The 27,310-nt window shown below is 40.2% G+C and overlaps 2 protein-coding genes across 2 annotated transcripts; both read left to right on the forward strand.

Annotated features, from left to right (window-relative positions):
- The first annotated feature begins 1,694 nt into the window (after positions 1-1,694).
- LOC114583416 (vomeronasal type-2 receptor 26-like) lies at positions 1,695-11,734 on the forward strand. The gene is made up of 6 exons (XM_077918049.1): positions 1,695-1,870; positions 3,733-4,024; positions 4,606-5,193; positions 6,647-6,874; positions 9,941-10,067; positions 10,833-11,734. Exons 1-6 carry the CDS (start codon positions 1,695-1,697, stop codon positions 11,732-11,734), a joined length of 2,313 nt encoding a protein of 770 aa, XP_077774175.1.
- Positions 11,735-13,831: 2,097 nt separating this feature from the next.
- On the forward strand, positions 13,832-26,966 carry LOC144325290 (vomeronasal type-2 receptor 26-like). Its single transcript, XM_077918050.1, has 5 exons — positions 13,832-14,007; positions 15,657-15,948; positions 17,897-18,760; positions 20,192-20,258; positions 26,065-26,966. Exons 1-5 carry the CDS (start codon positions 13,832-13,834, stop codon positions 26,964-26,966), a joined length of 2,301 nt encoding a protein of 766 aa, XP_077774176.1.
- Positions 26,967-27,310: the final 344 nt, after the last annotated feature.

Below are 27,310 nucleotides of genomic sequence, written 5' to 3' on the forward strand. Positions count from 1 at the left end.
GAACTTCCATGGATCATAGCAAAAAGCCTTCAATACTGGGCTGAAGTTGCACAGAATACACAGGAGAACAGAGCTGAGTCATATCTGGCTTGACCAGCTTCTCCAGCGAAATTTCAATGATACATAACAGGTTGGTCCATTCATACATAATCAAATCATGGGTCAGCATGGTTTTATCATGGACCAACAGGAGAACCAATGGACAGTGGTAGAGAGTCCGTTAATACAGGGTATAAGTGCAAGCTTAACAGAGTGCAAGTACCTACCTGTCTGCTATGCCTACCTCTCTCCTCAGTTACTAAGACAGGTCATCCAACAACCACCTTCTCCAATATCCTTCTTCCAAAACACACCCTGCCAGAAGAGTTCAACACATCATCTATCATCCTGCCAGGCCACAAAGGCATCCATCCTCAATGGTCAGATCACATATAGCCCACAATAAATATGCCCACCCTCCAGCTGAGGAAGACATATATTCTACTGGCATTCCATTCCACCTGTTGCCTGAGGCATAAATAATCAGTTTTCTACACATTTCTCACATCCAGGGGTTAGAAAATGCTGTGGGACACCTCAGTCTTTCTCACATGCTTAACTTTGCAGGAGTGATGTATGAACATGACTCAATGTGTTCCAACATCCATTCAGATTTTCTTCTGTTACTTTCTGTTACACTGCAATTGGTTTGTTTTGGCTTCTGTTTTGTTACATATATATATTAACTTAGCACACAATAGAAACATGTAACTCAACCACCAACAGATATTTACAAATATGTTATCTTCCCTGTATGCTTCCTTTCAGAGTTCATGCATTTCTAGATGGGTCGCCTTTTGTGACAAAAACAACACAGAATCAGGGCGTCCCTGGGCATAAGTGTGCCCACCAGTACCCCATTGGTGACCCATGGCTTAGAAGGCAAAGAATCCTCCAGCAAATTCTAGTCATAAAGAGGACATTTTTTTTGAATGCAATTCTCTTATAAGTTCAGGATTCAACTTTTAAAAACAAATGAGTTTCTAGCTCAGATAGGGTTGGATTCTGCTCATTACTAAGAATTTATTGAGAAAATTCTCCAGGTTTTGGTGGCTATGGGTTTCCCACAGTGGCAGGTCTCTTGGACCAGATGAACTCTGAGTTCCCTTCCAACTCTAAGATATATAAAAAAATGTTTGCTTCAGCAGTGTTGAAGCAAACATATTTTCAGCAGGATAAAACACTGCACAATTTATTACCTTCCTTGTATTATCAAAATCATTATAATTAGTTCAAGTGATCAAAGCCCCAGTGGCTTCACAGAAGGTAGTAGGAAGAAAAAAAATAACTTGAAAGTCTGAATTGATTATAAACACCCCAGTGTTCCATAAACAGCTAAGATTAAGAACTAGGGAGAGGCAGAACTCTATGATTTGATCTGTTTCCCTCTTTTGTTGTAGTGCTGAAGTTTCAAATTGTTGTATCTTTATTGTCATTCAGTGTATGCTTTTGTGATATTGTTGCGGTTAAGGATAAGGGGTGGGGTAGATGTCCCTTTGAGTAGAGTGTTGGCAGAGCCAGCTGCCACTCAAACCATCTTGCACAGATCAGGTCAATAGCAGTAATAATATGGTAAACTGAGAGACGTGGGAGATTTCATGTGTGGATGGAAGCTTGCCATCAGGATGGTGATTTTTCTTCTTTTGCTTCCAAACATGGTGTGCAAAGTGCATAGTATTAGCTGCAACAGAAAGAAACCTTTGCATGTTCCAAATGAGTGGTATAAGCCAGGTGATCTCCTCATTGGTGGGATGACATCTTTTATCCATTACATTTTCCCTGAAATGTCATTTGAAGAGCAACCATCCCCAGTACTGATTGAAGACCCTTTGTAAGAAATTGTTTCCTTCTATAAAACTACAGTGTGTGTGTGTGTGTGTGTGTGTGTGTGTGTGTGTGTGGTGTTTTATGTTTCTATAGTTGACTGCCTCTATGAATTCATGTTTCCTTGATTTCTTTGAAAAAGACGACACACAGCTCCCATTATCTGCCTGCTCTCTGTGTAAATTCACTGATTCGAATGTAAAGAATTATGTCCAAACTTCTCTATACACTCTGCAGATTCAAATATCTGAACAGCCAGCATTTGCCCCCTTCCTTCCTTCCTTCCTTCCTTCCTTCCTTCCTTCCTTCTTTCCCTCCTTCCTTCCTCTTTGCTGGCTGACGGCAGCCTTTTTCAGGTAGAAAACCATGCAAGAAGGGAGGGAGCAAGATCAGATGAATGACAGAGCGGGAGAGTGCATAGCATTAGCTGCACCAGAAAGAAGCCTGTATGTGTTGCACATGAGTGGTAGGAGCCAGGTGATCTCATTGGTGGGATGACATATTTTATCTGTTACATTTTACCTGAAGTTTTATTCATGAAGCAACCTTGCCGAGAACTGATTATCTCACCTTTAGAGGAACCTTTAGAGGAACGGTTTCCCTCTATGAAAGTGTGCTGTGCATGTGTGTTGGGGTGTGAGTGTTTCAATGATTCTTTACATTTATATTATTGGCAACATGTTTCTTTGATTTTAAAGACTATGCTCATATTGCCATTTGAACCTTTGGGAACATCAACCTATTGTAATTCAATTTGAGCAGAAATTCAAGATCTGAAGCATTCTATCATATTATCTTTATCTGCAGGAAAGATATACTTTGCATTGGAAAAGACAGCCCTTAAGTCCCTTGATTTATTTCATAATTATATTCACTTTTAAAAATAACCAAATGCCAACAGCTACTGGAAAAAGAATCTGCTATGGGACCAAAAGAAAATCTCATAAAAGCATTCTAGAAGGGAATGGGTTTTCACTTATTCCTTTCTAGAAAGAGAATCTAAGAACCAAAGCAGCAAAACAGAAAGAAGAAAATTTGTTCTTCTTTTTCATGCTTTCTTTACTAAATGGTCTTCTGGAAAGAAGCCCCCAAGATATGTGAAGAAAAATGCAGTTTCTTCTCAAACTGCTGCTCAATAGCAGATTCCCACTTGCACATTGGAATTTTCCACTTCTCTCATTTGCAACCTCCCCTCAAAACATGCTCCCAGAAGGCTAGAGGACTTCCCCTGACCCCAGGGAAGATTTCAAAGGCACACAGAAAGAGGAAAGGAAGGAGAAGTTTCATTGCATAAATGGACCTCCACACGAATATTGTTGGATAAATCTACATTGATTTTATTTTGCACTATATGTCCAACATTGCTGAAAAAGGGATATACTAGAGTATAGAAAAGAATTCATTAAAGCGGGGTTTGTTTTGGGGACCATCTGTGTTACAAAACAGCTTAATAAAGGGATCAGCACTGTCTGTCTATAGGGAACAGCTTGGCACTTGCAGGTAGTGCTGACAAAGACCCCACTCTGAAACATTACCAGTTACCAGTGTAGAAAATGCTGAGCTAGATAGGCTGGGCTCAAAACTGGCTTTGAAACTTTAAAAAGGAAGCTGGCAAAGCTGAACAGATAGGTATGAAGATGATGAAGTTTTAGGATGTTTTGGAAAGTGGCAATGATTCCAAACACAGAATCACACATCTGTGGCGCTGTTGATGTTCATGGCATAGTTCTTGCCAACCAGACTTACTGAATGATTATGCTGGTTGTGCCCCTTCTTTATAGTTCGACAGCTGCATATCTGAAATCTAGAAGAAAATGGTATTAAAATAACTATGTACACTGTTTAATTATCCAGTTAATTTATTTGCAGCATGGTGACAAAGCTCTACCAGCATATCCTAGCCTTGGTGTTCGCTGTTGAAGAGATCAATGAGAATCCCAATATCTTGCCCAATGTCACACTCGGGTTCCACATCTATGACAGCTATTGTGACTCAAAGATGACCTACTGCAACACTCAGGATCTGATCTTTAACTCTCATAACTTTGTACCCAACTACAAATGTGGCATCCAGGAAAATGTAATTGGAGTCATCGGAGGACTAAGCTATGAGACCTCCTCAAACATGGCAGACATCTTAGGTCTTTACAAGATTCCACAGGTAGGATTTGAGTATCCAAACAATGGAAATCTCTCCCTTTCGTGTAGTAATTTGAATATTCATGTGCAATAATTTGACTGTTTGGTCGCTTTTCCTTCAGAATTTTGGTGGGGCCTCCTTCTTGAGAAAAGAATGCCTTTTCAAACCAAAACCTCAGGTTATGTCAGATGCAATCCCTATTGTATTTCTTTGGTGTTTCATTAGGTGGTAGTAATATACTTATGAATTCCACTGCATACTTTTGGTGTTACTGTCAGGCTACTGTATGAGTTACTAACTTCCTCACACCCAGATCTTTTTCATGAGTGGCCTTAGGTTTTCAGAGGGGCAAGAGTGCCTCGATTGTTGATTGTCTAAAGTCATCAGCACCACTAGGATATTAATTCTTTCCATGAGTGGCTTAGCGAAAACTACTTTGTAGACAAATTAGGAGGTCAGCCAGACCAAATTAGAACACAGGTCAGAGGTTCCCATCACTAACCTTGAGATATTAGAGAGTATGTGACAAGGTTTTAAACAATATGAGGAATGCCTCTTTCCATGCTGAAATGCCCTCTTCCTTTTTTCTTCTTCCTTTTTAGATTTCATATGGTTCATTTCAACCAGAATTGAATGATCAGTTGAGGTTCCCTTCTTTTTATCGCATGGTCCCCAATGAAGCCCTTCAGTATCAAGGGATTGTTGAGTTACTTGTGTATTTCAGATGGAAATGGGTAGGTCTGATGGCTATAGATGATGAAGCCGGAGGACATTTTTTGCAGACCATAGAGCCGATGCTTCTGCAGAATAAAATCTGTTTAGCATTCATACGTCGAATTGGTACCAATTTGCATACCTATTTTATTGAACGTAAAGTAGTCTCGGAAACACAGGGGCTTTTCCCAGCTTTTGCGGTAAGCAAAGCTGATACAGTTATTATATATGGAGAAACCTCTTCTATTTCATGGTTACCATATGCAATAGAAGGAACTAGAATACTTCAAGTAATGCATCCTGAATATCAGGAGAAGGTATCTGCAGCAAAAGTGTGGATTACAACAGCCCAAATTGAATTCACATTCTCTAAGCTTCACAATTTGTTTTATGCTGAAATGCAAGAGCTTCATGGTGCTCTGTCCTTTGCAATTCACTCAAATGATCTGCCCGGCTTCCAAGAATTTCTTCAGAATGTACGTCCTTCCTGGGCAAATGAAGATGGTTTTATCCATACTTTCTGGGAGCAAGCATTCAAGTGTAGATTTCCAAACGCTATGGAGCAAATAGACGACACATACACATGTACAGGAGAGGAGATGCTGGAGAGCCTTCCTGCCCCTTATTTTGCAATGAGTATTACTGGCCACAGCTACAGTATCTACACCGCTGCATATGCTCTGGCACATGCCTTACATATCAAGTACTCATCCAGAGCCAACTACAGAACAACTGAGACCAGTGGCCGACCATCTCCTCAGACTGTTGAAGCTTGGAAGGTAAAGTTACCTGTGGCAGACTGTTCAGTTTGCATGCAATACTGAATTCTCACCTATTACTATTGATGCCTTTGTATATGGCATATTGACATTAAAATGAGCAAATTTTGGAATTTGTCACCTCAAGAGGTGCACTTAATGAATACAAGTATGCATATAATGTAGATTTATTTGTTCAAAGAATGTCTAGAATGTATTTGAAGAAAATATACCGTATTTTTCGCCCTATAGGATGCACTTTTCCCCCTCCAAAAATGAAGGGGAAATCTGGGTGCGTCCTATGGGGTGAATGCAGGCTTTCGCTGAAGCTTGGAGAGCGAGAGGGGTCGGTGCGCACCGACCCCTCTCGCTCTCCAGGCTTCAGGAAGACATCCACAGCCTAGGCAGCCCTGCAGGAGTTCCCGCAGGGCTGTCTAGGCTGCGGATAGTAGCCTGCTTCCCAGAGCGCTGGGTGCGCTGAAAGCAGAGCTCCGGCGCTTCGGGGACACCTCCACAGCCTAGGCAGCCCTGCGGGAGTTCCCCGCAGGGCTCTCCACGCTGTGGATAGCAGCCTGCCGCCTGGTGGGCGGGGCGCCCTGAAGCAGAGCGCCCCACCCGCCGGACAGACATCCGCAGCGTGGGGAGCCCTGCAGGAGTTCCCCACAGGGCTCCCCATGCTGCGGATAGCAGCCTGCCGCCCGGCGGGCAGGGTGCCCTGAAGCAGAGCGCCCCTCGCACCGGGCAGACATCGGCCAGCCCCACAAGCTCGGGGGACAGCAGGAAGGCGCAGCGCCGCCATCCCGCTGTTCCTCGACCTGGTTCGGTTTCCCCGACCTGCTTTGGGGGGGGGGAAATAAAGGGGGCGGAATTTCCTTTATTTTCCCCCAAAAGACTAGGTGCGTCCTATGGGACGGAGCATCCTATGGGATGAAAAATACGGTACTCTCTGGGGCAGCACATTCAAAAACCTGAATTTCCACTAATTCGGCGATTTACCACTCTCTTCCCATATCTGCAACTGAACGTTGAATAAACCTTCATTGTGAATTTCCCCACTCCCAACCAAGAAAGTGAATTCAAATCTATCTAGGAAAGTTACCTGAACCACCTTAATGATAATATTACAACACTTCATAGATTTTTTATTAGAACTCTCCCTTTCTCTCTCTAGCTCCACTCATTCCTCCAGAGGATGTCATTCAACAACAGTGCTGGAGATGAAATTACATTTAACAAACATGGGGAATTAGTAGGTGGATTTGACATTAGAAACTTGGTGACTTTCCCAAATAGATCCTACATCAGGGTCAAAGTGGGGAAGCTGGATCCTCAGGCTCCTCCAGGCAAAGAGTTTTCCATTTATGAGGACAGAATCAAATGGCACTGGAACTTGACTCAGGTAGGGAAAGAACCACACTGCCTCTCAAGTATCGATATTCATGATCATACAATAAAATGAGACATCTATAGATGTACACTGGCAGAGAAAGGGGGTGCAGTGGGTGTGGTCCACCCCAGGTGTCATCCCTGAGGGGGGTGACATCACTGCCCTGCCCCGCCCCCCGGGACACTTGCCATGGGTGATGCCCCCCTGGGATGCGCCCCTGTGCACGGGTAGCCCTGCCCCCACTCACACGGTCGCTTTGAATGCCGGAGCACCTATGCCGGGTGTCTGTAGATGTAACAAAGAAAAAGGCAAAATTGATTAATATATTGCATACATTTGAACTGTTGACAAATTGATAAAAGTGTGTTAAAGAAACTGAGGAATGCAGCATTGTCATCTTGCATTGAAAAGGGGGCCCGATGTTGCACGCATGCAAGGCACGTGTGTGACGTCACATGTGTGGCATGCAACAAGTGCTTGTGACATGGCATGGTTGGGAGCAGGCCATACCAAGCACCCTGTGCCATACAGTTGGGAAAAGACCAGGTGCTGTGCACCCCACACTGAATCCAGAGCACCCCACTCTGTGCTGTTGCGAGCCTGTTGGCCAAATTAGCCAAAGCCATTAGGGTTTCAGCTAGTGACTCAGATACCTTAGAGTCAAGGCTAGCTAGGCTTCTATCCTCTTGATCCCCTTATTGAAGTCTCACAACCAGGCTTCTAGGTCAGTCTTCACCACTTGCAGCTGTTGATCTAGCAAACCCATTGAGAGGACTTCATTTCAGCAAACTGCTGCTCCATCTGTTGCTATCTTTGATGCTTTATCTGTTCCAGGTGTGTTCCCGTTCCTCCCTCCATTTAGAATCAGGACTCTTTGCTCACAGGCTCTTCTCCAGAAACACAAATCTAGATTCTAACACCAGTGTTACATGCCACCCCAAAGTTTGAGCGGTGTGAGATTCCAGGGGTTCCAGGGGTGGTGTTTCCTTTGGAAATGCAGCACAGCAGAGACTATGGTGTCTTTAAGAGATATGGTTTACTTACACATATATACAACCTGAACCTTCAGTGAAATCAAACATTGCTCTGAAATATTTCTCTGTCTCTCTGCATTTTGCTGCTTTACTTCTAGGTCAAATCATTCCTCCAAACTCTGTACTCTAAACTCTGGCTTTATCTATTGAGGGAGAAAACCCCACCCATTTGCCACCTTGCGCCAAGCCCCTTAACCCCTCTTAATGGTTCATCATCCAAGCTATCACCACACCAGGAGGCTAGCCTGGCAATTCCAAGACTTAGAAACCTTGATTAAATTCTAACACTTGTTGGACCCAGGGATTAGAGGGGTCTGGCACCCACCTTAACACCCCAAACTCATAACAATATCAACAATTTCTAACATCTTCAAAATAATATATGGAACAGAGACAATTGCCTTTTAATACAGAAATTAAAATTTCTGTTATTACATTCATTTTTAATATAACCAGTCAAGACAGCCAAGAAAAGTTTTAAGTTTTTCTTATTGATTGCAAGGTTTTCTTTTACAGTCCTTTCAAATGTGAAATAATTATTTTGAAAGCAAATACTGATAAACTTTAAATTGTGAGTTAACAATCAACATTCAAATGGCTTGCTACATCCTGCTTTAGCTATTCCATTAAATTATTTCCCATCTGTATTATTTTTATTAATGTTATATCCTGAAACATTTGTATGGAAGGGAGAAATTCTAACTATGGAAAGCAGTGTAAATTACACTTTATTAAGTTTAGAAACGTCTAGTTCAAGTCATTCTGTTTCTGGCATGGAAAAACTTTCATACTTTAGATGTTGCTGAAATACAGCTCCTATCATCCCTGGCCATCGGTCGTAACTGCTGAGGCTGTTAGGAGTTGTAGTTCAGCAACATCTGGAGGGTAAAAAGTTTCCCACACCTGTTCTAGGTAGTGACATTAGATCAGATGTTTTACAAGTTGTACTATTTGCTGGGCTAAGTGTAGGTACAATGGGGACGCGGGTGGCGCTGTGGTCTAAACCACTGAGCCTCTTGGGCTTGCCAGTTAAAATCCCAGTGATGGGGTGAGCTCCCATTGCTCTGTCCCAGCTTCTGCCAACCTAGCAGTTCGAAAGTACACCACTGCAAGTAGATAAATGCCATACTATTCCATGTATAATACTATGGTTTTTTTTACTCTAAAATAATGTTCAAAACCTGGGCTCGTCTAATACACGAATAGTATCTCCCCCCATTTTTTAAATTGGAGTCCCCCAAAATAAGGGGCATCTTATGCATGGGGGCGTCTTATAGACAGAAAAATACGGTAGGTGCCGCTGTGTCGGGAAGGGAAACAGTGTTTCTGTGTGCTCTGGCTTCCGTTACGGTGTCCCATTGTGCCAGAAGTGGGTTAGTCATGCTGGCCACATGACCCAGAAAGCTGTCTGTGGACAAATGCTGGCTCCCTTGGACTGAAAGCCAGATGAGCACCACAACCCCATAGTCGCCTTTGACTGGACTTAACCATCCCAGGGTCCTTTAACTTTACCTTAACTAGGTACTACAATATTCCAATCATCATCTGAGTCCTTTATTTGTGTGCCCACTACATAGAGGTCTGGAGGGTGAAAACATGAGAACAGGTGTTTACTGTGGTGGCTCCCGATTTGTGGAATTCAGTCCCCAGGGAGGCTCGCCTGACACCATTTTTATATATATTTGGGTGCCAAATAAAAACATTCCTCTTCAACCAAGCTTTTGGCTATTAATGATCCATGGCCTTTTAAAGTGTGTGCATAGGAGTATCCAATAATAATATAATATAATATAATATAATATAATATAATATAATATAATATAATATAATATAATATAATATAATATAATATAATATAATATAATAATCTTCTTTAGTGTTCAAGATGCTTGATCTAGTAGGTATTTCATCAAGTGATTCTGGCACGTGTTCTCTTGAGCATATTTTATTCCACGTCATTTGCACTTTCATTTATTGGTGCTTTTTACTGATATAAGTTCAATTTCCTGAACATTTTCTTAATAATCAATTTCCCTTTGGATAGGTACCACCTCTTTCAGTATGTAATGACAACTGCCATCCTGGCTACCATAAGAAAAAAAAAGAGGGGGAGAAATCTTGCTGTTATGATTGTGCTCCATGTCCAGATGGGATGTTTTCAAATGAGATTGGTAGGACTTGTCATGTAAATATATATCAAAGAATACATTCCTCCCCCCAAAGTAAGCTGGGGGTTATCTTCAAATAATGGTATAATCAGTCCTCCCCCCCCTAAAAAAATGTTTAGGGGTACTTTCATTTTCCTACACATAGTGAAATACTGCCCCTCAAGGAGGCCAAACTTAGGTTCACAAAATGTTTAGGGGTACGTGTACCCCTGCACCCCCCCCCCCAGAAAAAAGCACTGGGTATAATATATAGTTTTCGTTATTTACATACAAAAGTTTTATGAATAATTCTTGTTAAACATCTTGAATAAAAAATATGTAGAAACCCAGGTAAAACATTTTTAGCACCAGCAAATTCCCAGGTAACTCTGATGTGATGATTGCAAGATCTGTTGTCTGCAAAATGTAAAAAAAGTTTCATTAGTAATATTGAGGGGGTTTTTGTGTGTGTTTTTGGTTATTATGAATAAGTTCTGGAAGAACCCTTTTAAATACAAAGGACCCTTTTTAGGCATCTGTTGTGAGCTTCTCTAAGGAAGTCCTTAAAGCCCCCAAAGTTCCATACCCCCAATTTGGATTCATCTGGTAGATCTCTATCTCCTTAGAAATGCAGAGACCTAGAGGTATTTCACATAGAGATCCCAAGCAAGTTCCCTTGAGAAAGCATAGTCTCAATTATTTGCATCAATGTTAGGTGGACTTCTTCTAAGACAGCTATGATGAGAACAATTTCCCATGCATGTAAATTGCTGTTCCTTTTCTCTCTAGACATGGAAACTTGTGTCCCTTGTCCAGATGACCAATATACAAACAAAGGAAAGGATAATTGCATTCCTAAGATTCCAAACTTCCTGGCTACTGATGACACTTTGGCTATTGTTCTAAATTTCTCTGCAGTTTTGTTAGCGCTGATTACAGTGCTGGTGTTTGGCATCTTCATCAAATACCAGGACACTGCCATAGTCAAGGCCAACAACAGAAGCCTCACCTACATTCTCCTCATCTCCCTCCTCCTGTGTTTCCTCTGCTCCTTGATGTTCCTCGGAAGGCCTAATGTGGTAAACTGCCTTCTCCGACAAACTGCTTTTGGTATAATATTCTCTGTCGCCCTCTCTAGCATCTTGGCCAAAACCATATCTGTGGTTTTGGCATTCATGGCTACCAAACCAGGATCCAGGATGAGGACATGGTTGGGACAAAGGCTAACATATTCCATTATCCTTTCCTGCTCCAAAATTCAAATAGGGATCTGTACACTGTGGCTGGCAACCTCTGCACCGTTCCCAGATGTGGACACATACTCAATGACTGAAGAAATTATATTGCTATGTAATGAAGGCTCAAGCATCATGTTTTATTGTGTCCTGGGCTACTTGGGCTTCCTGGCCTTTCTCAGCTTCACTGTAGCTTTCCTAGCCAGGAGGTTACCTGACAGTTTTAATGAAGCCAGGTTCATCACTTTCAGTATGTTGGTCTTTTGCAGTGTTTGGCTCTCCTTTGTTCCTACATACCTGAGCACCAGAGGAAAATACATGGTGGCTGTGGAGATCTTCTCCATCTTGGCTTCCAGTGCTGGGCTACTGTGTTGCATATTTTTCCCTAAATGCTACATCATTTTACTGAAGCCTGAGTTGAACAACAAAGATCAACTGATCCGAAGAAAGCTATAAATAATAGAAGGGCTTATGCTTCCATTTTTTTTCTTGGTATTCTACACATAATCATCATAGATGTGTAAATAAGCAGGGACTAATTACAACAGTTTTTGTACTGTGGTTTTGCATAGTGGTTTTAAAACGAAAGAAAGAAAACCCATGAAAATAGATGCAGTTCTTACCAAGGGGCTAAAATGTTAACAGGATATGCAATTCAGTGCAAGTAAGATATATGAACTCTTTGTTCCTTGATTGGCCAAGAAGTTGGAAACAGGAATAGAAAACATGTATATTACTGTGGAAGAGTTTTTCAGAAAATTACAGTTGATGTTAGAGCTCTAGTATAAATAGAATAAACTCCAGGAAGACTAGAAGCTGCAATGTTGTAACCATGAGACTAGTTGAAGTGTCTTTATTACTAACCAGTGGCTCAAGATCTGGCCTACACCAAAATTAAGTTACAATATGTTCCTATTCACACAATGTGAATAGATAAGTGCTTCATGTTTCCTCAATATGCTGTTTTTTAAAAAATTCTGCTTAATTTTATTGATTGGTTTTTATGGATAGTAGTGCCCTGTTGTGACCTGCCCTTTGATTGTTTTGTGATGAAAGTCAATAAATTAGTAAATAAATTGGGAACACATATTGACTGTGTTCAATTGAATGTGTTTCTTGCTGTTTCTTTCAATTATTTGTTTAGTCGTGTCCGACTCTTCGTGACCCCGTGGACCAGAGCATACCAGGCACTTCTGTCTTCCACTGCCTCCCGCAGTTTGGTATTTTTCTTTACAGCATTGGACTTTCCTTTCACTTCCAGGCATATCCGCAACTGAGTGTCCTTTCGGCTTTGGCCCAGCCGCTTCATCAGCTCTGAATCTAATTGTACTTGTCCTCCGCTCTTCCTCAGTAGCATGTTGGACGCCTTCCGACCTGAGGGGCTCATCTTCCAGTGTCATAACTTTTATATGCCTGTTGTTTTTGTCCATGGAGTTTTCTTGGCAGGGATACTGGAGTGGCTTGCCAGTTCCTCCTCTAGGTGGATCACGTTTGGTCAAAACTCTCCACTATGACCTGTTCATCTTGAGTACCCTGTTCGGCATAGTTCATAGCTTCTCTGAGTTATTCAAGCCCCTTCACCACGGCAAGCAGTGATCACCGCTTCCCAAAAACCTCACGGCCTTACTCAATGCAGGGAATTGGGTGGATTCCTAAGGAAGTTACAGATGTTAAAGGCTGTTAGCAGAGGGAGAGCCAGACAATAAAGACATCAGGTGCAGACTGCAGTGGTCATAGATGACAGTTTACTGTCTATAACAGATTCTGAAGCATTCTTCAAATCCCTTCAAATCTTACTTTTAGTAATAAATTAAAATAGTAGTAATAACACTAATAGCGCTATTTGAAATTGTCTATTTTACAAGAAGAGAATTTCTGTTTGAAACCTATGTCACATTTGGTGGGACCTGTGTTAAGCTTCCCAAACTTCATTTAATTGTTCATTTATTGCATTCAAAACATTTGTCAACCTGCCCCACACTGCAACAGGCAAGTTGTGACAAAACAATAACCCCTATCCCCAGGGGGAACCTTGAAGTTCCCTTCCAACTCTGTGATGCAACAAATATGTTGTATTCAAAGAAACCATATTTTCAACAGGCAAGAACTTTGCAGAAGTTATTATTTCCCCTGCAATTATCTAAATTAGTATAATCAATTCAATTGACCAAAGCTCCAGTGGCTTCACAGAAGACAGAAGCAGAAGACATTAAATTGGAACATCTGAAATGATTATAAGTTCCCCAGTGTTCCATAGACTGCTCGGATTAGGGAATAGAGAGAGTTAGGGCTGTGTCATTTTGACCAGTTTCCCTCTTACATTGTAGAGCTCACCTTTCAAATTGATGTAGTTTAATTGACATTCAAGATATGCTTTAGTGATATTGTTGAGGTTAAGGTGGATAGGAGTCCCTTTGAGTAGTGCGTTAGCAGAGTAAGCTCAAATGAGGTCAATAGCAGTAATGATATGGTAAACTGAGAGACGTGGGAGATTTCATGTGTGGAAGGAAGGTTACTATTAGGATGGTGATTTTTCTCCTTCTGCTTCCAAACATGGTGTGCAAAGTGCATAGTATTAGCTGCAGCAGAAAGAAACCTGTACGTGTTCTACATGAGTGGTATGAGCCAGGTGATCTTCTCATTGGTGGGATGACAGATTTTATACATTACGCCATCCCTGGATTGTCATTCAAAGAGCAACCTTCCCCAGTACTGATTGAAGGCCCTCTGTAAGGAATTGTTTCCTTCTATAAAACTGCAGTGTGTGTGTGTGTGTGTGTGTGTGTGTGTGTGTGTGTGGTGTTTTATGTTTCTATAGTTGACTGTCATGAATTCATGTTTCCTTTGAAAAAGACTGTGCTCTGTGTAAATTCACTGATTCGAATGTAAAGAATTATGTCCAAACTTCTCTATACACTCTGCAGATTCAGATATCTGAACAGCCAGCACTTGCCTCCTTTCTTACTTTCTTGCTTGTTTGCTCTTTGCTGGTTGGCAGCAGCCGTTTTCAGGGAGAAAATCATGCAGGGAGGGAGGGAGCAAGATCAGATGAATGACAGAGCAGGAGATATCAGACAAATCACTTCTTTCTTTGTCTCTCTTTTGCTGGTTGACCACAGTCTTTTCAGGAGGAAACCATGGGGACATGGGGTCAGATAAATCCAAGATTATAAATGTTCCCATAGGAATAAATTTCATGCTTTCATTCCCAAATGGCTTTCTAGCTAGAAATACCAAGCTATGTAAAGATAAATGCATAGGGTGAACATCAATGCACATTCCCACTTGTGCAATGCAGCTTTCTCCTTCTCTCATTTGAATTACTCTCAAAATCTTTTCTAGAAGGTTGGAGAACCATTCAGAACAATTTTTGAAGTGACAGTCCATGAACGGAACTCCAACCTCACTGTATTGGAAAACCCACATTGATTTCATTTCACACCGTATTTTCATTTGACATCTCCAATACTATATGAAGAATGTAAATTTTAATAATAGTAATAGTAGTAGTAGTAATAACAATAACAACAACAACAACAACAAATGGAAATACTGGATCATAGATATGAATTAATTAAAGCATCCTTCAAAGAAGCAGGGTTTGTTTGTTTTTTTTTGAATGATTTATGCTATAAAACAACTTACTAAAGAAATCAGTACTACAAACCATTAGACACAATTGTTCTGTCTGTGTCTGCATACAGGGAACAGCTATAAGGAAGTGTTCCAGGACATGCTTTTCATGTAAAGGGTTGCAGTTTAAATTATTGGCATCCACTGGTAGGGCTGACAAAGACTCACATGCTACAACATGAAAGTAAATGATATAAAAAATGCTGAGCTAGATGGACTTAGTAGAAGGCAGTTCCCTGCATTCTGTTCTATTTCCACTCAAAACTGGGTTTCAAATTTTTAAAAGGAAGGTGCTGAAGGTACACAGACAAGTATGAAATTGATGCATTTTTAGGAGATTTCAGAAATTACCAGTGATTCCAAACACAGTATCGTACTTCTGTGACCCATTGCTGAAATTGTCTAGAGTTAAAAAAGAATGGATGTAATATTACATATGAGTACAGTGAAATTCAAGGAAATATTTCATATCCTCTATGTAGATTGTTCCACCGTCTATATATTCTGAGTTACAATAATTCTGATCTGGTTGAATGGAACTCCAAAAACAGAATTATATCATGCACAAGTCTAATAACCATAACATAGCTGTTTTCTTGCCAACAGGATTTAGCTAATGACTAACTTTCCTGGCTGTGCCCTCTCTTTATAGCTGGGCACTTTTAGCTCTTGGATCTAGTTGAAAACAGTGTTAAAATAATTTACTTTGATTTTTCAATGAAATTGCAAGTCCCTTCATTTGCAGTGTGGTGACAAAGTTCTACCAGCATATCCTAGCCTTGGTGTTCGCTGTTGAAGAGATCAATGAGAATCCCAATATCTTGCTCAATGTCACTCTGGGGTTCCACATCCATGAGAGCTACTGGGACCCAAAGATGACCTACCGCAACACTCAGGATCTGATCTTTAACTCACATAACTTTGTGCCCAACTACAAATGTGGTATCCAAGAAAGTGTAATAGGAGTCATCGGGGGACTGAGTGCTGAGACCTCCTCAACAATGGCAGATATCTTAGGTCTTTACAAGATTCCACAGGTAGAATTTGATTATCCAAACAATGGGAATTTCCATTTTTCATGTAGGAATTTGAAAGTGAAGTCTGTATTTTTTCTTGTTATTATCCTGTCATCTGGCACAATGAAGTTGGTGGCCTATACATAACATAGTAATATTTTATCTATCTATCTATCTGTCATCTATCATCTGTATCTATCATCTATCTATCTATCTATCTATCATCTATCTATCTATATCTATCATCTATCTATCTATCTATCTATCTATCTATCTATCTATCTATCTATCTATCTATCTATCTATCATCTATCTATCTATCATCTATCTATCTATCTATCTATCATCTATCTATCTATCATCTATCTATCTATCATCTATCTATCTATCTATCTATCTATCTATCATCATCATCTATCTATATCTATCTATCTATCTATCATCTATCTATCTATCATCTATCTATCATCTATCATCTATCTATCTATCATCTATCTATCTATCTATCTATCTATCTATCTATCTATCTATCTATCTATCATCTATCTATCTATCTATCTATCTATCTATCATCTATCTATCTATCTATCAATCATCTATCTATCTATCTATCTATCTATATCTGTCATCTATCTGTCTATCTATCTATCATCTATCTATCTATCTATCATCTATCTATCTATCTATCTATCATCTATCTATTATCTATCTATCTATCATCTATCATCTATCATCTATCTATCATCTATCTATCTATCTATCATCTATCTATCTATCTATCTATCTATCTATCTATCTATCTATCATCTATCTATCTATCATCTATCTATCTATCATCTATCTATCATCTATCTATCTATCTATCTATCTATCTATCTATCATCTATCTATCTATCTATCTATCTATCTATCATCTATCATCTATCTATCTATCATCTATCTATCTATCATCTATCTATCTATCTATCTATCTATCAATCATCTATCTATCTATCTATCTATCTATCTATCTATCTATCTATCTATCTATCTATCATCTATCATCTATCATCTATCGATCTATCTAATTGTACTTGGAAAATGACAGCTCCTGGCTGTGACTTTGTGAGGTATATATGTAAGCGTTGGCTGTCAGGGCTTTCCAGTAACATGCATGATGATTTCGCAGTCTGGTTCTCTTTCCTGCAGAATTTTGGTTGGGTTTCTTTTTGGAGAGAATGCATTTTAAAAACAAAACTTTAGGCAAAGTCAGATGAAAGCCATACTGCATTTCTTTGGTGTTATATTTGGTAATAATTTATTGTTGGGGAGTAGATTCATGCTTCAGTTCTGAAGAGACCAACCAGGGATGTAAGGTTCCTTGAGGTTTTTTCTCCATTGGTTCAATTTGATGCTTTACTGACAATGAATTCTACTCCACATTTTTGGTGTTACTGTCAGCCTATTCTTATTAATTCTGTCACTCACAGAAACCCCTGGTTCATGCAGCTGGGGCATTCCTTTGTTGATCATCCTATTCCTTGTATAGCATATTTCATTTATGAAAGATAGAATTGCTGATGCTCTTTCATGGAACCTGACAAAGACGTTTTGCCTGCTGATCTCACAGGCCAGAACTCAGGCAAATGTGATTCCACCAGCAGTGTGCGAATTGGAGACTTGAGTCCAAGAAGGCTGTGTTACTTGCATCCAGCACTTGTGTATGCTATATATCAAAATGTAATGAGTTTTATGGTCAGCTGTTACAATCTGTATCAATGGGTAAGAGTGTCAAGTTTTGCATTGAATGAGGGAAATGGTAGTCATTCTGTCTTTCTGTTTCATGCTTCTATTCCTACATGCTTTTTTTGAAGGTGGAATTTCAGCTTGGAAAGATGGATATGTGCCAAGGTTTTAAATAATATACTGAACTCCTCCTCCAACATTGAAATGGTGCACTTTTGTTTGTTTGTCTGTTTGTTTGTTTTAGATTTCATATGGTTCATTTCAACCAGAATTGAATGATCAGTTGAAGTTCCCTTCTTTTTATCGCATGGTCCCCAATGAAGCCTTTCAGTATCAAGGGATTGTTGAGTTACTTGTGTATTTCAGATGGAAATGGGTAGGTCTGATGGCTATAAATGATGAAGCGGGAGAACATTTTTTGCAGACCATAGAGCCAATGCTTCTGCAGAATAAAATCTGTTCAGCATTCATACGTCGAATTCGTAAAAATGTGCATAATTTCCTTGATCCAGGAAAAGTAGTCGTAGAAACACAGGCATTGTTGCCAGCTTTTGCGGTAAGCAAAGCTGATGTGATTATTATATATGGAGAAACCTCTTCTATTTCATGGTTGCCATATGCTATAGCAGGAACTATAATGTTTCAAGAAACATATCCTGAATATCCGGAGAAGGTATCTGCAGCAAAAGTGTGGATTACAACAGCCCAAATTGAATTCACATCATGTGCCATGCTAAAGATATTTAATATGGATATGGAAGGGCTTCATGGTGCTCTAACCTTTGCAATTCACTCAAGTCATCCGGTAGGCTTTAAAGAGCTTCTTCAGAATGTACATCCTTCTTGGAAAAAGAAAGATGGCTTTATCAAGGAATTTTGGGAACAAGCATTCAGCTGTAGCTTTCCAAACACATGTACTGGAGAAGAGATGCTGGAGAGCCTTCCCGCACCTTATTTTGCCATGAGTATGACTGGCCACAGCTACGCTATCTATAATGCTGTCCATTCTCTGGCACATGCCTTACATATCACATACTCATCCAGAGCCAACTACAGAATAACTGAGGCCGGGGGCCGACCATATCCTTGGAATGTGGAAACATGGAAGGTAATACTCCCTTTTGTAAAGTATCCAGTTTACATGCAGTTATTGCTCTGGTGTCTCCCCTTCTGGGATGCCATTGGGAGCCAAGGACTGCACCCACATGAAAGCAGCAGATAGATAATGGAAGGACCCTCAAAGAGAGTCCGGGAATTGAAGCACCCCCAGGTTGGGAGAATGGCAGAAGAAAGGAAAGTTCCCAGGAGAGACCTAGGAGGCTCTGCCATTGTCTGTGGGTGACTGAGATGAAGCGCTACTTCAGGTACAGAGAATGGAACCTTTGAATGGTGACTCCTAGCCTATGAAATGCTCTTCACATGGAGGCACACTTGACATTACTGGCTCCCTTTGGGCACCAGGAAAAATGTTTCTTCCCAGTCAGGTTTTGTATCCATAACATGGAGAGTTTTGGATGTGCTCCATTTCAGCTTTGCACTGCTTTTAATTTTGTATTATCTTGTAAGCTGCTTTTTGTAAAACCCAAGTGACCTATAATTCAATAAATAATAACTGGATCATATCTATATGCTTGGTAACACTTACAAAGAATTGTAGCAGAGGAGTAAAGCAGGGCTTACTCTTTCAGAAACCATGCAGATTCTGATTAAGCGAATCAGCCTGTAATCTTTAGGGTTTCCCTGGATCCCTTTTTCAAAAAGTTGGTGTTATATTGGCCTATCCTCAAGCATGGAGCCTGATCTTAGGGAGAAGTTACATGTTTTAATTAGCAGTTCAGCAAATTCATATTTGAGCTCTTAAATAACTCAGGTAGATGCCATCCAGGACAAAATTTGTCAATTTTTATTTTGTCAATAAGGCCTTGGACTTATTTCAGGTCAGCACTATTCCCCTCAGTTCCTCAAATGTACTTCCTGCAGAGGGCAGTTCAGGCATAGGGATTTGCCCCATGTCTTCAACTGTGAAGATTGATGGGGAAAAATCATTCAGTTTCCCTGCAAACTCCTTATCTTCTTTTAACACACGTTTGACTCATTTGTCATCCAAGAGTCCAAGCACCTCGTTAGCAAGATTCTTGCTACTCAACTATATTAATAATGTATTGCTGCTGCTCATTATGTTTTTAGCAATGTGCACAGTGCACTTATTGCCTTCTTGCATTTATTTTACCAAACTTTTGTTCCTTTTCCCCTGCTCATTTCAAAAGGAATTCACTTTTCTACAGAAAGCCTTCTTGTTTCAAGCAATGGCAATAGTCTGAGTTTTCTCCTCTAACACATTTAAATCCTGCATTTCCACTTATTTGATGATTTACCACTCTCTTCCCATATCTGCTACAAAAAGCGGATTACGCTTTGTTGTGAATTCCTCACAACAGAGAAAAAGCATGCAAATCTATCTAGGAAAGCTGCTTGAATAACCTTAATGATAATATTAAAATTCTTTATAGACTTTAAATCTCTCTCTTGCTCTTTCTAGCTCCACTATTTCCTTCAGAGGAGAGAATCCAAGCACCTCCTTAGCCAAATTCTTGCTACACAACTATGTAAATAATGTTTTACTGTTGTTCTTTATGATTTTAGCAATGGGCACAATGAAATTTTTTTTAGCTTATCTTATTGCTGACTTGCATTTATCTTACCCTAGCTTGTGTTCCTTTCCCCTCCTCATTTCAACGAGAATCATGTTTTCTAGAGGAAGACTTGCCTCCAATAGTGGCAATAGTCTTAGTTTTCCTCCCTAAAAATATTGGGCAGCACATTCAAATCCTGAATTTCCACTGGTTTGATTATTTGCCACTCTCTTCCCATCTTCTTCTTCTCTCAATCTTTATGCGCCCCCTTGCCCAGATTATCTGAAGCTTTGGGCTGGGCTGTCACCAATATGCTGATGACACTCAGCTCTATCTGCTGATGGATGGGCACACTGACTTGGCCCCAAACACACTTACCAGATGCTTGGAAGCTGTGGCTGGATGGTTTCGTGGGAGCCGACTGAAACTAAATCCTTCGAAGACAGAGGTCCTATGGCTGGGTCGGGATGGCATGGGGATGAGGGACCAACTGCCTTCTCTTGCGGGGGCCCAATTAGTGCCATTGCCTTCCGTTAAGAGTTTGGGTGTAATCCTTGATGCCTCCCTTTCCATGGAGTGGCAGGTTACAGCAACAGCCAAGGCGACATTTTCCCACCTTCGCTGCATCAAGCAGTTGGTCCCTTACCTTTCCCGCCCCGACCTGGCCACAGTGATCCATGCGACGGTCACCTTCAGGCTTGACTACTGTAATTTGCTCTACGCAGGGCTGCCCTTGAAGCTGTCCCAGAAACTCCAGCGGGTGCAGAATGCTGCAGCAAGGCTCCTCACGGGGTCTCTGCCATGGGAGCATATTCACCCAGTGCTTTTCAAGCTGCACTGGCTCCCAGTGGAGTACAGGGTCAGATTTAAGGTGCTGCTTTTGACCTTTAAAGCCCTTCACGGCCTAGGACCCTCATACCTATGGGACCGCCTCTCCCGGTATGCCCCACGGAGAGCCTCAAGGTCCATAAATAGCAACACCCTAGTGGTCCCGGGCCCTAAGGAAGTTAGATTAGCTTCAACCAGAGCCAGGGCCTTTTCAACTCTGGCTCCGGCCTGGTGGAACGCTCTGCCTCATGAGACCAGGGCCCTGCAGGATCTGATTTCTTTCCGCAGGGCCTGTAAGATAGAGTTGTTCCACCTGGCCTTTGGCTTGGAGCCAATTTGATTCCCTCCCTCTCTTTCTTTTTCTTTTTCTTTTCCTTCTCCTCCTGCGATGAGGCTACATTTTAATATTTTAATGTTTCATTATTTTAATGTTGTATTTTAATTTTGTTTTTAAGTTGTAATCATTCAACTTGTTTTTATTATTGCTTGTAAGCCGCCTTGAGCCCGGCCTTGGCTGGGAGGACGGGCTATAAATAAAAATTATTATTATTATTATTATTATTATTATTATTATTATTATTATTATTATATCTGCTACCAAAAGCTGTTGTGATTTCATATTTTAATGATAATATTACAATGCTTTTTGGACTTTAAAACTCTCTCTCTCTCTCTCTCTCTCTCTCTCTCTCTCTAGCTCCACTCATCCCTTCAGATGATGTCATTCAACAACAGTGCCGGAGATGAAATTGCATTTAACAAACATGGAGAGTTAGTAGGTGGATTTGATATTAGGAACTTGGTGACCTTCCCAAATGGATCCTACATCAGGGTCAAGGTCGGGAAGCTGGATCCTCAGGCTCCTCCAGGCAAAGAGTTTTCCATTAATGAGGACAGAATCAAATGGCACTGGAACTTGACTCAGGTAGGGAAAGAGCCATACTACCTCTCAAGTAGCAACATTCATGATCAAACAGTAACACGACTAACCAGTAATACCAGGAATAACATCAAATATACTTTGCCAAACCCCAGTAAGCTTGTGACATACCCACTATATATGTATAAGGTTTCCCCATAAATGTATAAGGTTGTATCTCCACCATCAAAGGGATGACGTTGAAGAGGTGATGCGCAAAAGCTCAGTGTTAGAAAAACGCTACCTTCAGCAATGCCTCCTAGACTATGGCCACAATGGAGTGCATAGGAAGCTTCAGCCATATTTCAACCCAGACATCTTCATCTTCACCTAAGTTATATTCTCATTCCTGACACAATCCATATGCATTTAACAACTTTGAGTTAATCCGGGGGGGGGGGGGGGAATACATAAGATGACTGGAACCCTTCAAGTATTAAGCAGATTGGATACAATGATGTTTAAAAGTCATTATAGAAAGCAGACCAGTTCCTTCCCTGAAGAAATGTTCTGTTCTGTAATAGCTGAAACCAGAGGCCCTGCTGCTAGACTTGTCATTGAAATCAGTTAGACATCACATAACTTATAAAACTCCCCCAGGACCAAGCTTGTCTGAATCTTGTTAGAGGCCTCCACGGCATGACAGTGTAGGACTGGCAAGTCCCTGGCGGGGGCCTCCAACTTTCTTAACCCTCCAAGGCCAAGGGCAAATGCACCTAGCTGCCCCTTCTTTGCATGAATAAAAATGTTTCAATTAGATCCCCTGGAGCAGAAGAATATTCAAAGCCTTTATTATGCCCTTTCATTGCTAGGCATAATAAAGGATTTGAATATTCTTCTGCTCCAGAGGATCTACTTGAACATTTTTATTCATGTCTCTGCTGTTTTTAGAATATTGGTTTTAACCTTCTGGTTACTGGATTTATTTGAAACCAAATCCTCATACCCAACACTAATAATAATACATAATAAATGTGTGTATTGGCTTTGTACATATATGAAATTATGAGATGAATCAGGGTGATCTAGGGTGCAATCCTAACTATTGGAACTATCCCAATTATTATTCTTAATCGATTAATGCTTCATATTTATCCATCCCTCCAGCACCTTTACCTGCATCGCATCATGATATAATATTTATTTAGAATATTGATTTCCACTCCTACTCTGTGGTTTTTGAAATGTCATAATTAATATCCTAGCTGTTTCCCCATTCCACAGATAGCCTGCCAACAGTTTATTATTTCTTCAAAATAATATATGTGATTGATACAATTAAATTTTAAAACAGAAATAAACATATCTTCTGTTACGTTCATTTTTAATTCAGGTACCACTCTGAAGTGTTGGTCTGATGCAGACGAAACAAACAAACAAACAAACAAACAAACAAATATTGTCCAGTAGCACCTTAGAGACCAACTAAGTTAGTTCTAGGTATAAGCTTTCATGTGCATGCACACTTTTTCAGATCCACTGAAACAGAAGTAACCAGACCCTTATACATAGTAGGAGGGTGGGTAGTAGGAGATGGGTGATTTACTCAATGGGTATGGTAAACCTGTTGATGACTGTTAACGACAGGAAAAAGCATGGGATAGTATGTACTGTAGATGACCAATAATAGCTTTAGCATATGTAATGAGACAAGAATCCAATATCTCTATTCAGACCAAGTCTCTCCATAGTTTTCAGTTTAGTAATAAGTTGTAATTCAGCTTCTCATTCAAGTCTATTTCTGAAATTCTTTTGTAATAAGACAGCTGCTTTGAGATCCTGTATTGAATGTCCTGGGAGATTGAAGAGTTCTCCTACTGGCTTCTCTGTCTTGTGATTCCTGATGTCAGGTTTATGTCCATTTATCCTTTGGCGTAGGGTTTCATTTTTAATGTAACTATACTATGCAATCAATAGATGTTTTAAGGTCTTTTCAAAGGACCTTCTTTTAAAGGCTCTTCAAATTTGGAATGATTAGCTTGAAAATCCTTTTCTCTGAATGTTTAATAAATAAATACCAATCTACTTTATAGGCAAGCTACCAATGAATATTCAAATAGATTGTTATCTTTTCATTTAGTTCTTCCATTAAATTAATTCCCTTTATTGATTTTGTGTCCTATATAAGAGAGCCATCCTAACTATGCTAAGCCAGCTAAGTTCAGGTTAGATGCAATTCTTTTTCACCTAATGGAAACCTTTGGCCCTTCAGCTGGAAAACTTTGGCTGATAGGAATGCTAATTCAACAAAATATGGAAGGTCATAGGGTCTCCAACCTAGTTAATGGTATTAGATCAGATGTATAAATAGGTCAATTATTTGGTGGACTCATTATAGAAATTCTAATCTTTAATTATAAGATGCTTGACATAATCAGTATTTCATCCAGTGAATCTTGCACCTGTGCTCATATGGATATGCTATTCCATATCATTTACACTTCTATTTACTGGTGATTCTTACTGATTTAAGATCAATTTCCCAGGCATTTTCTAAATAATAACCTTTCCCTTTGGATAGGTGCCACCCCCTTCAGTATGTAATGACCACTGCCAACCTGGTTACCGGAAGTTTAAAAAGGAGGGGGAGAAATTTTGCTGTTATGATTGTGCTCCATGTCAAGATGGGATGTTTTCTGATGAGATTGGTAGGATTTACTGTTTTGCAAGTTAGCTGTTATTAACTTCGGGTGCCCCCCCCATTCAAATCATGGCATAATATATGGTTCTTATTGTTGATATAGATAAGCTTTATGGAAATATCTTGTTAATATTATTGGAACTTTTAATATAATAGAAACACAGGTAAAAATATTTCTGAGTGACACTGAAGTAATCCATTGTCTGGAAAATGTACAACAACGTTCCATTAATATTGTTTGTTATTTTTAGTCAGTGTGAAAAAAATACTTTTAAAGTAGAAGACCTATTATGAGCTTCTTCAATTAAGTATTGAGAGCCCCTCCCCAAGCATTCTCCCCTCCTCACATTTACCTAGTGGATTTGTGTCTCCTTATAAATATAGAAAGGGACGCGGGTGGCGCTGTGTTCTAAACCACAGAGCCTCTTGGGCATGCCGATCAGAAGGTTGGCGGTTTGAATCCCTGCGATGGAGTGAGCTCCCGTTGCTCAGTCCTAGCTCCTGCCAACCTAGCAATTTGAAAGCATTCCAAAGTGCAAGTAAATAAATAGGTACCGCTCTGGCAGGAAGGTAAACGCCATTTCCATGCACTGCTCTGGTTTTGCCAGAAGCGGCTTAGTCATGACCTGGAAAAAACTGTCTGCGGACAAACACCCACTCCCTCAGGCTGTAAAGCAAAATGAGCGCCGCAGCCTCAGAGAGGTCTGCGAATGGACTTAACTGTCAGGGGTCTTTTACGTTTACCTTTTTAGAAATATAGAGACCTAGACGTTGTTCTCATAGTGCTTTCAAACAATATAGTTTCTGGCTCACCACTGCTCAGACTTCCAGAAAAGCACATCCTAAATAAGTCTCCAATTCCTCTTTCTGTCCCTTCCTTTCTACATCTTTCACTGTTCCACACATTGGTTATGAATGTTCCCAGAAACTATTCACCCAACAGCGCTTTCCTTTCCGTTAATCTCCTTTGGTCCACCCCGAGCATCTATCCTTATCTCTGCCTTTGTCACACCTTCCAGAATGTTCAACTTCTCTTCTAGGTGGTGCATACGAGAGAAGAAAAAAACCTAGAAGACCTTTCATTAATAATATTTATTATTTTTGCCCATGCTGCAAAATTATCTAGCTTCCCCGATAATGGATATCATTTGCACTGAATCTCTCTTTTCACTGCACAGCAGTTATTATTCTAAGACAGAGAGAAGGGGGTCAAGAGCGAGTACACACACACACACACACACACACACACACACTTGTTTGATTGCTGGTGTTCCTTTTTTGGAAGCCAATTGTTCAGAAGGTTTTGTAACGCATGGTGAATCTATGTTAAGAGACTCTTGAAAAAGCTTGAGAACAATTTTCATTGAATTAAATTTCTTTCCCCCTCCCAGATATGGAAACTTGTGTCTCTTGTCCAAATGATCACTATCCAAACAAAGATCGGGATGGATGCATACCTAAGATTCCAAACTTCCTGGCTTTTGATGACACTTTGGGCATTGTTCTAATTTCCTTTGCGCTTTTGTTGTCTCTGACCACAGTTCTGGTGCTTGTCATCTTCATTAAATGCCGGAACACTGCCATAGTCAAGGCCAACAACAGAAGCCTCACCTACATTCTTCTCATCTCCCTCCTCTTGTGTTTCCTCTGCTCTTTGTTGTTTCTTGGAAGGCCTAATGAGGTGACCTGTCTTCTGCGACAAACTGCTTTTGGTATTGTCTTCTCTGTAGCCCTTTCTAGCATCTTGGCCAAAACCATCTCTGTGGTTTTGGCATTCATGGCTACTAAACCAGGATCCAGGATGAGGAAATGGATTGGAAAACGCTTGGCTTATTCCGTAGTCATCTCCTCCTCCAGTACTCAAGTAGGGATTTGTATTCTGTGGTTGGGAACCTTTCCACCATTCCCAGATGTGGACACACCTTCAGGGACTGAAGAAATTATATTGCTATGTAATGAAGGCTCAAGCATCATGTTTTATTGTGTCTTGGGCTACATGGGCTTCCTAGCCATTGTCAGCTTCACTGTAGCTTTCCTAGCCAGGAAGTTGCCTGACAGTTTTAATGAAGCCAAGTTCATCACTTTCAGTATGTTGGTCTTTTGCAGCGTTTGGCTCTCTTTTGTTCCTACATACCTGAGCACCAGAGGAAAATACATGGTGGCTGTGGAGATTTTCTCCATCTTGGCTTCCAGTGCAGGGTTACTAGGATGTATCTTTTCTCCTAAATGCTACATTATTGTTTTCAGGCCTGAGCTTAACAACAAAGAGCAGATAATGCAGAGAAATAAATGAATAATGAATCTGGGTATTTTTCACCTGCACAGGAAAATATAACATAGCTACAGAAAAACTGGTACTATGTGAAATAATGAAAGTATTTAAGCATTTATTATTATTGTAGGGTTGTTTTGAGATGAAAAAAAATATTTTATTTTTATTGAAGTTATATTTCTTTGTGGGAACCAGACTGAAGCAATTATCATAGGGTTGTTGTGAAATCATCACTTTTTATTTTAAGTGAAGTTATAATCCTATCAAAATAGTCTTCTTTGTGGGACCCAATCTGAAACTCCAAAGTCTATTTCTGTAACATATGAAGAAAGACTTCATGTTTTTATTTATATTTTGGGTAATCT

Source organism: Podarcis muralis, chromosome 13 (assembly GCF_964188315.1).
Source record: "Podarcis muralis chromosome 13, rPodMur119.hap1.1, whole genome shotgun sequence".
Taxonomy (NCBI): domain Eukaryota; kingdom Metazoa; phylum Chordata; class Lepidosauria; order Squamata; family Lacertidae; genus Podarcis; species Podarcis muralis.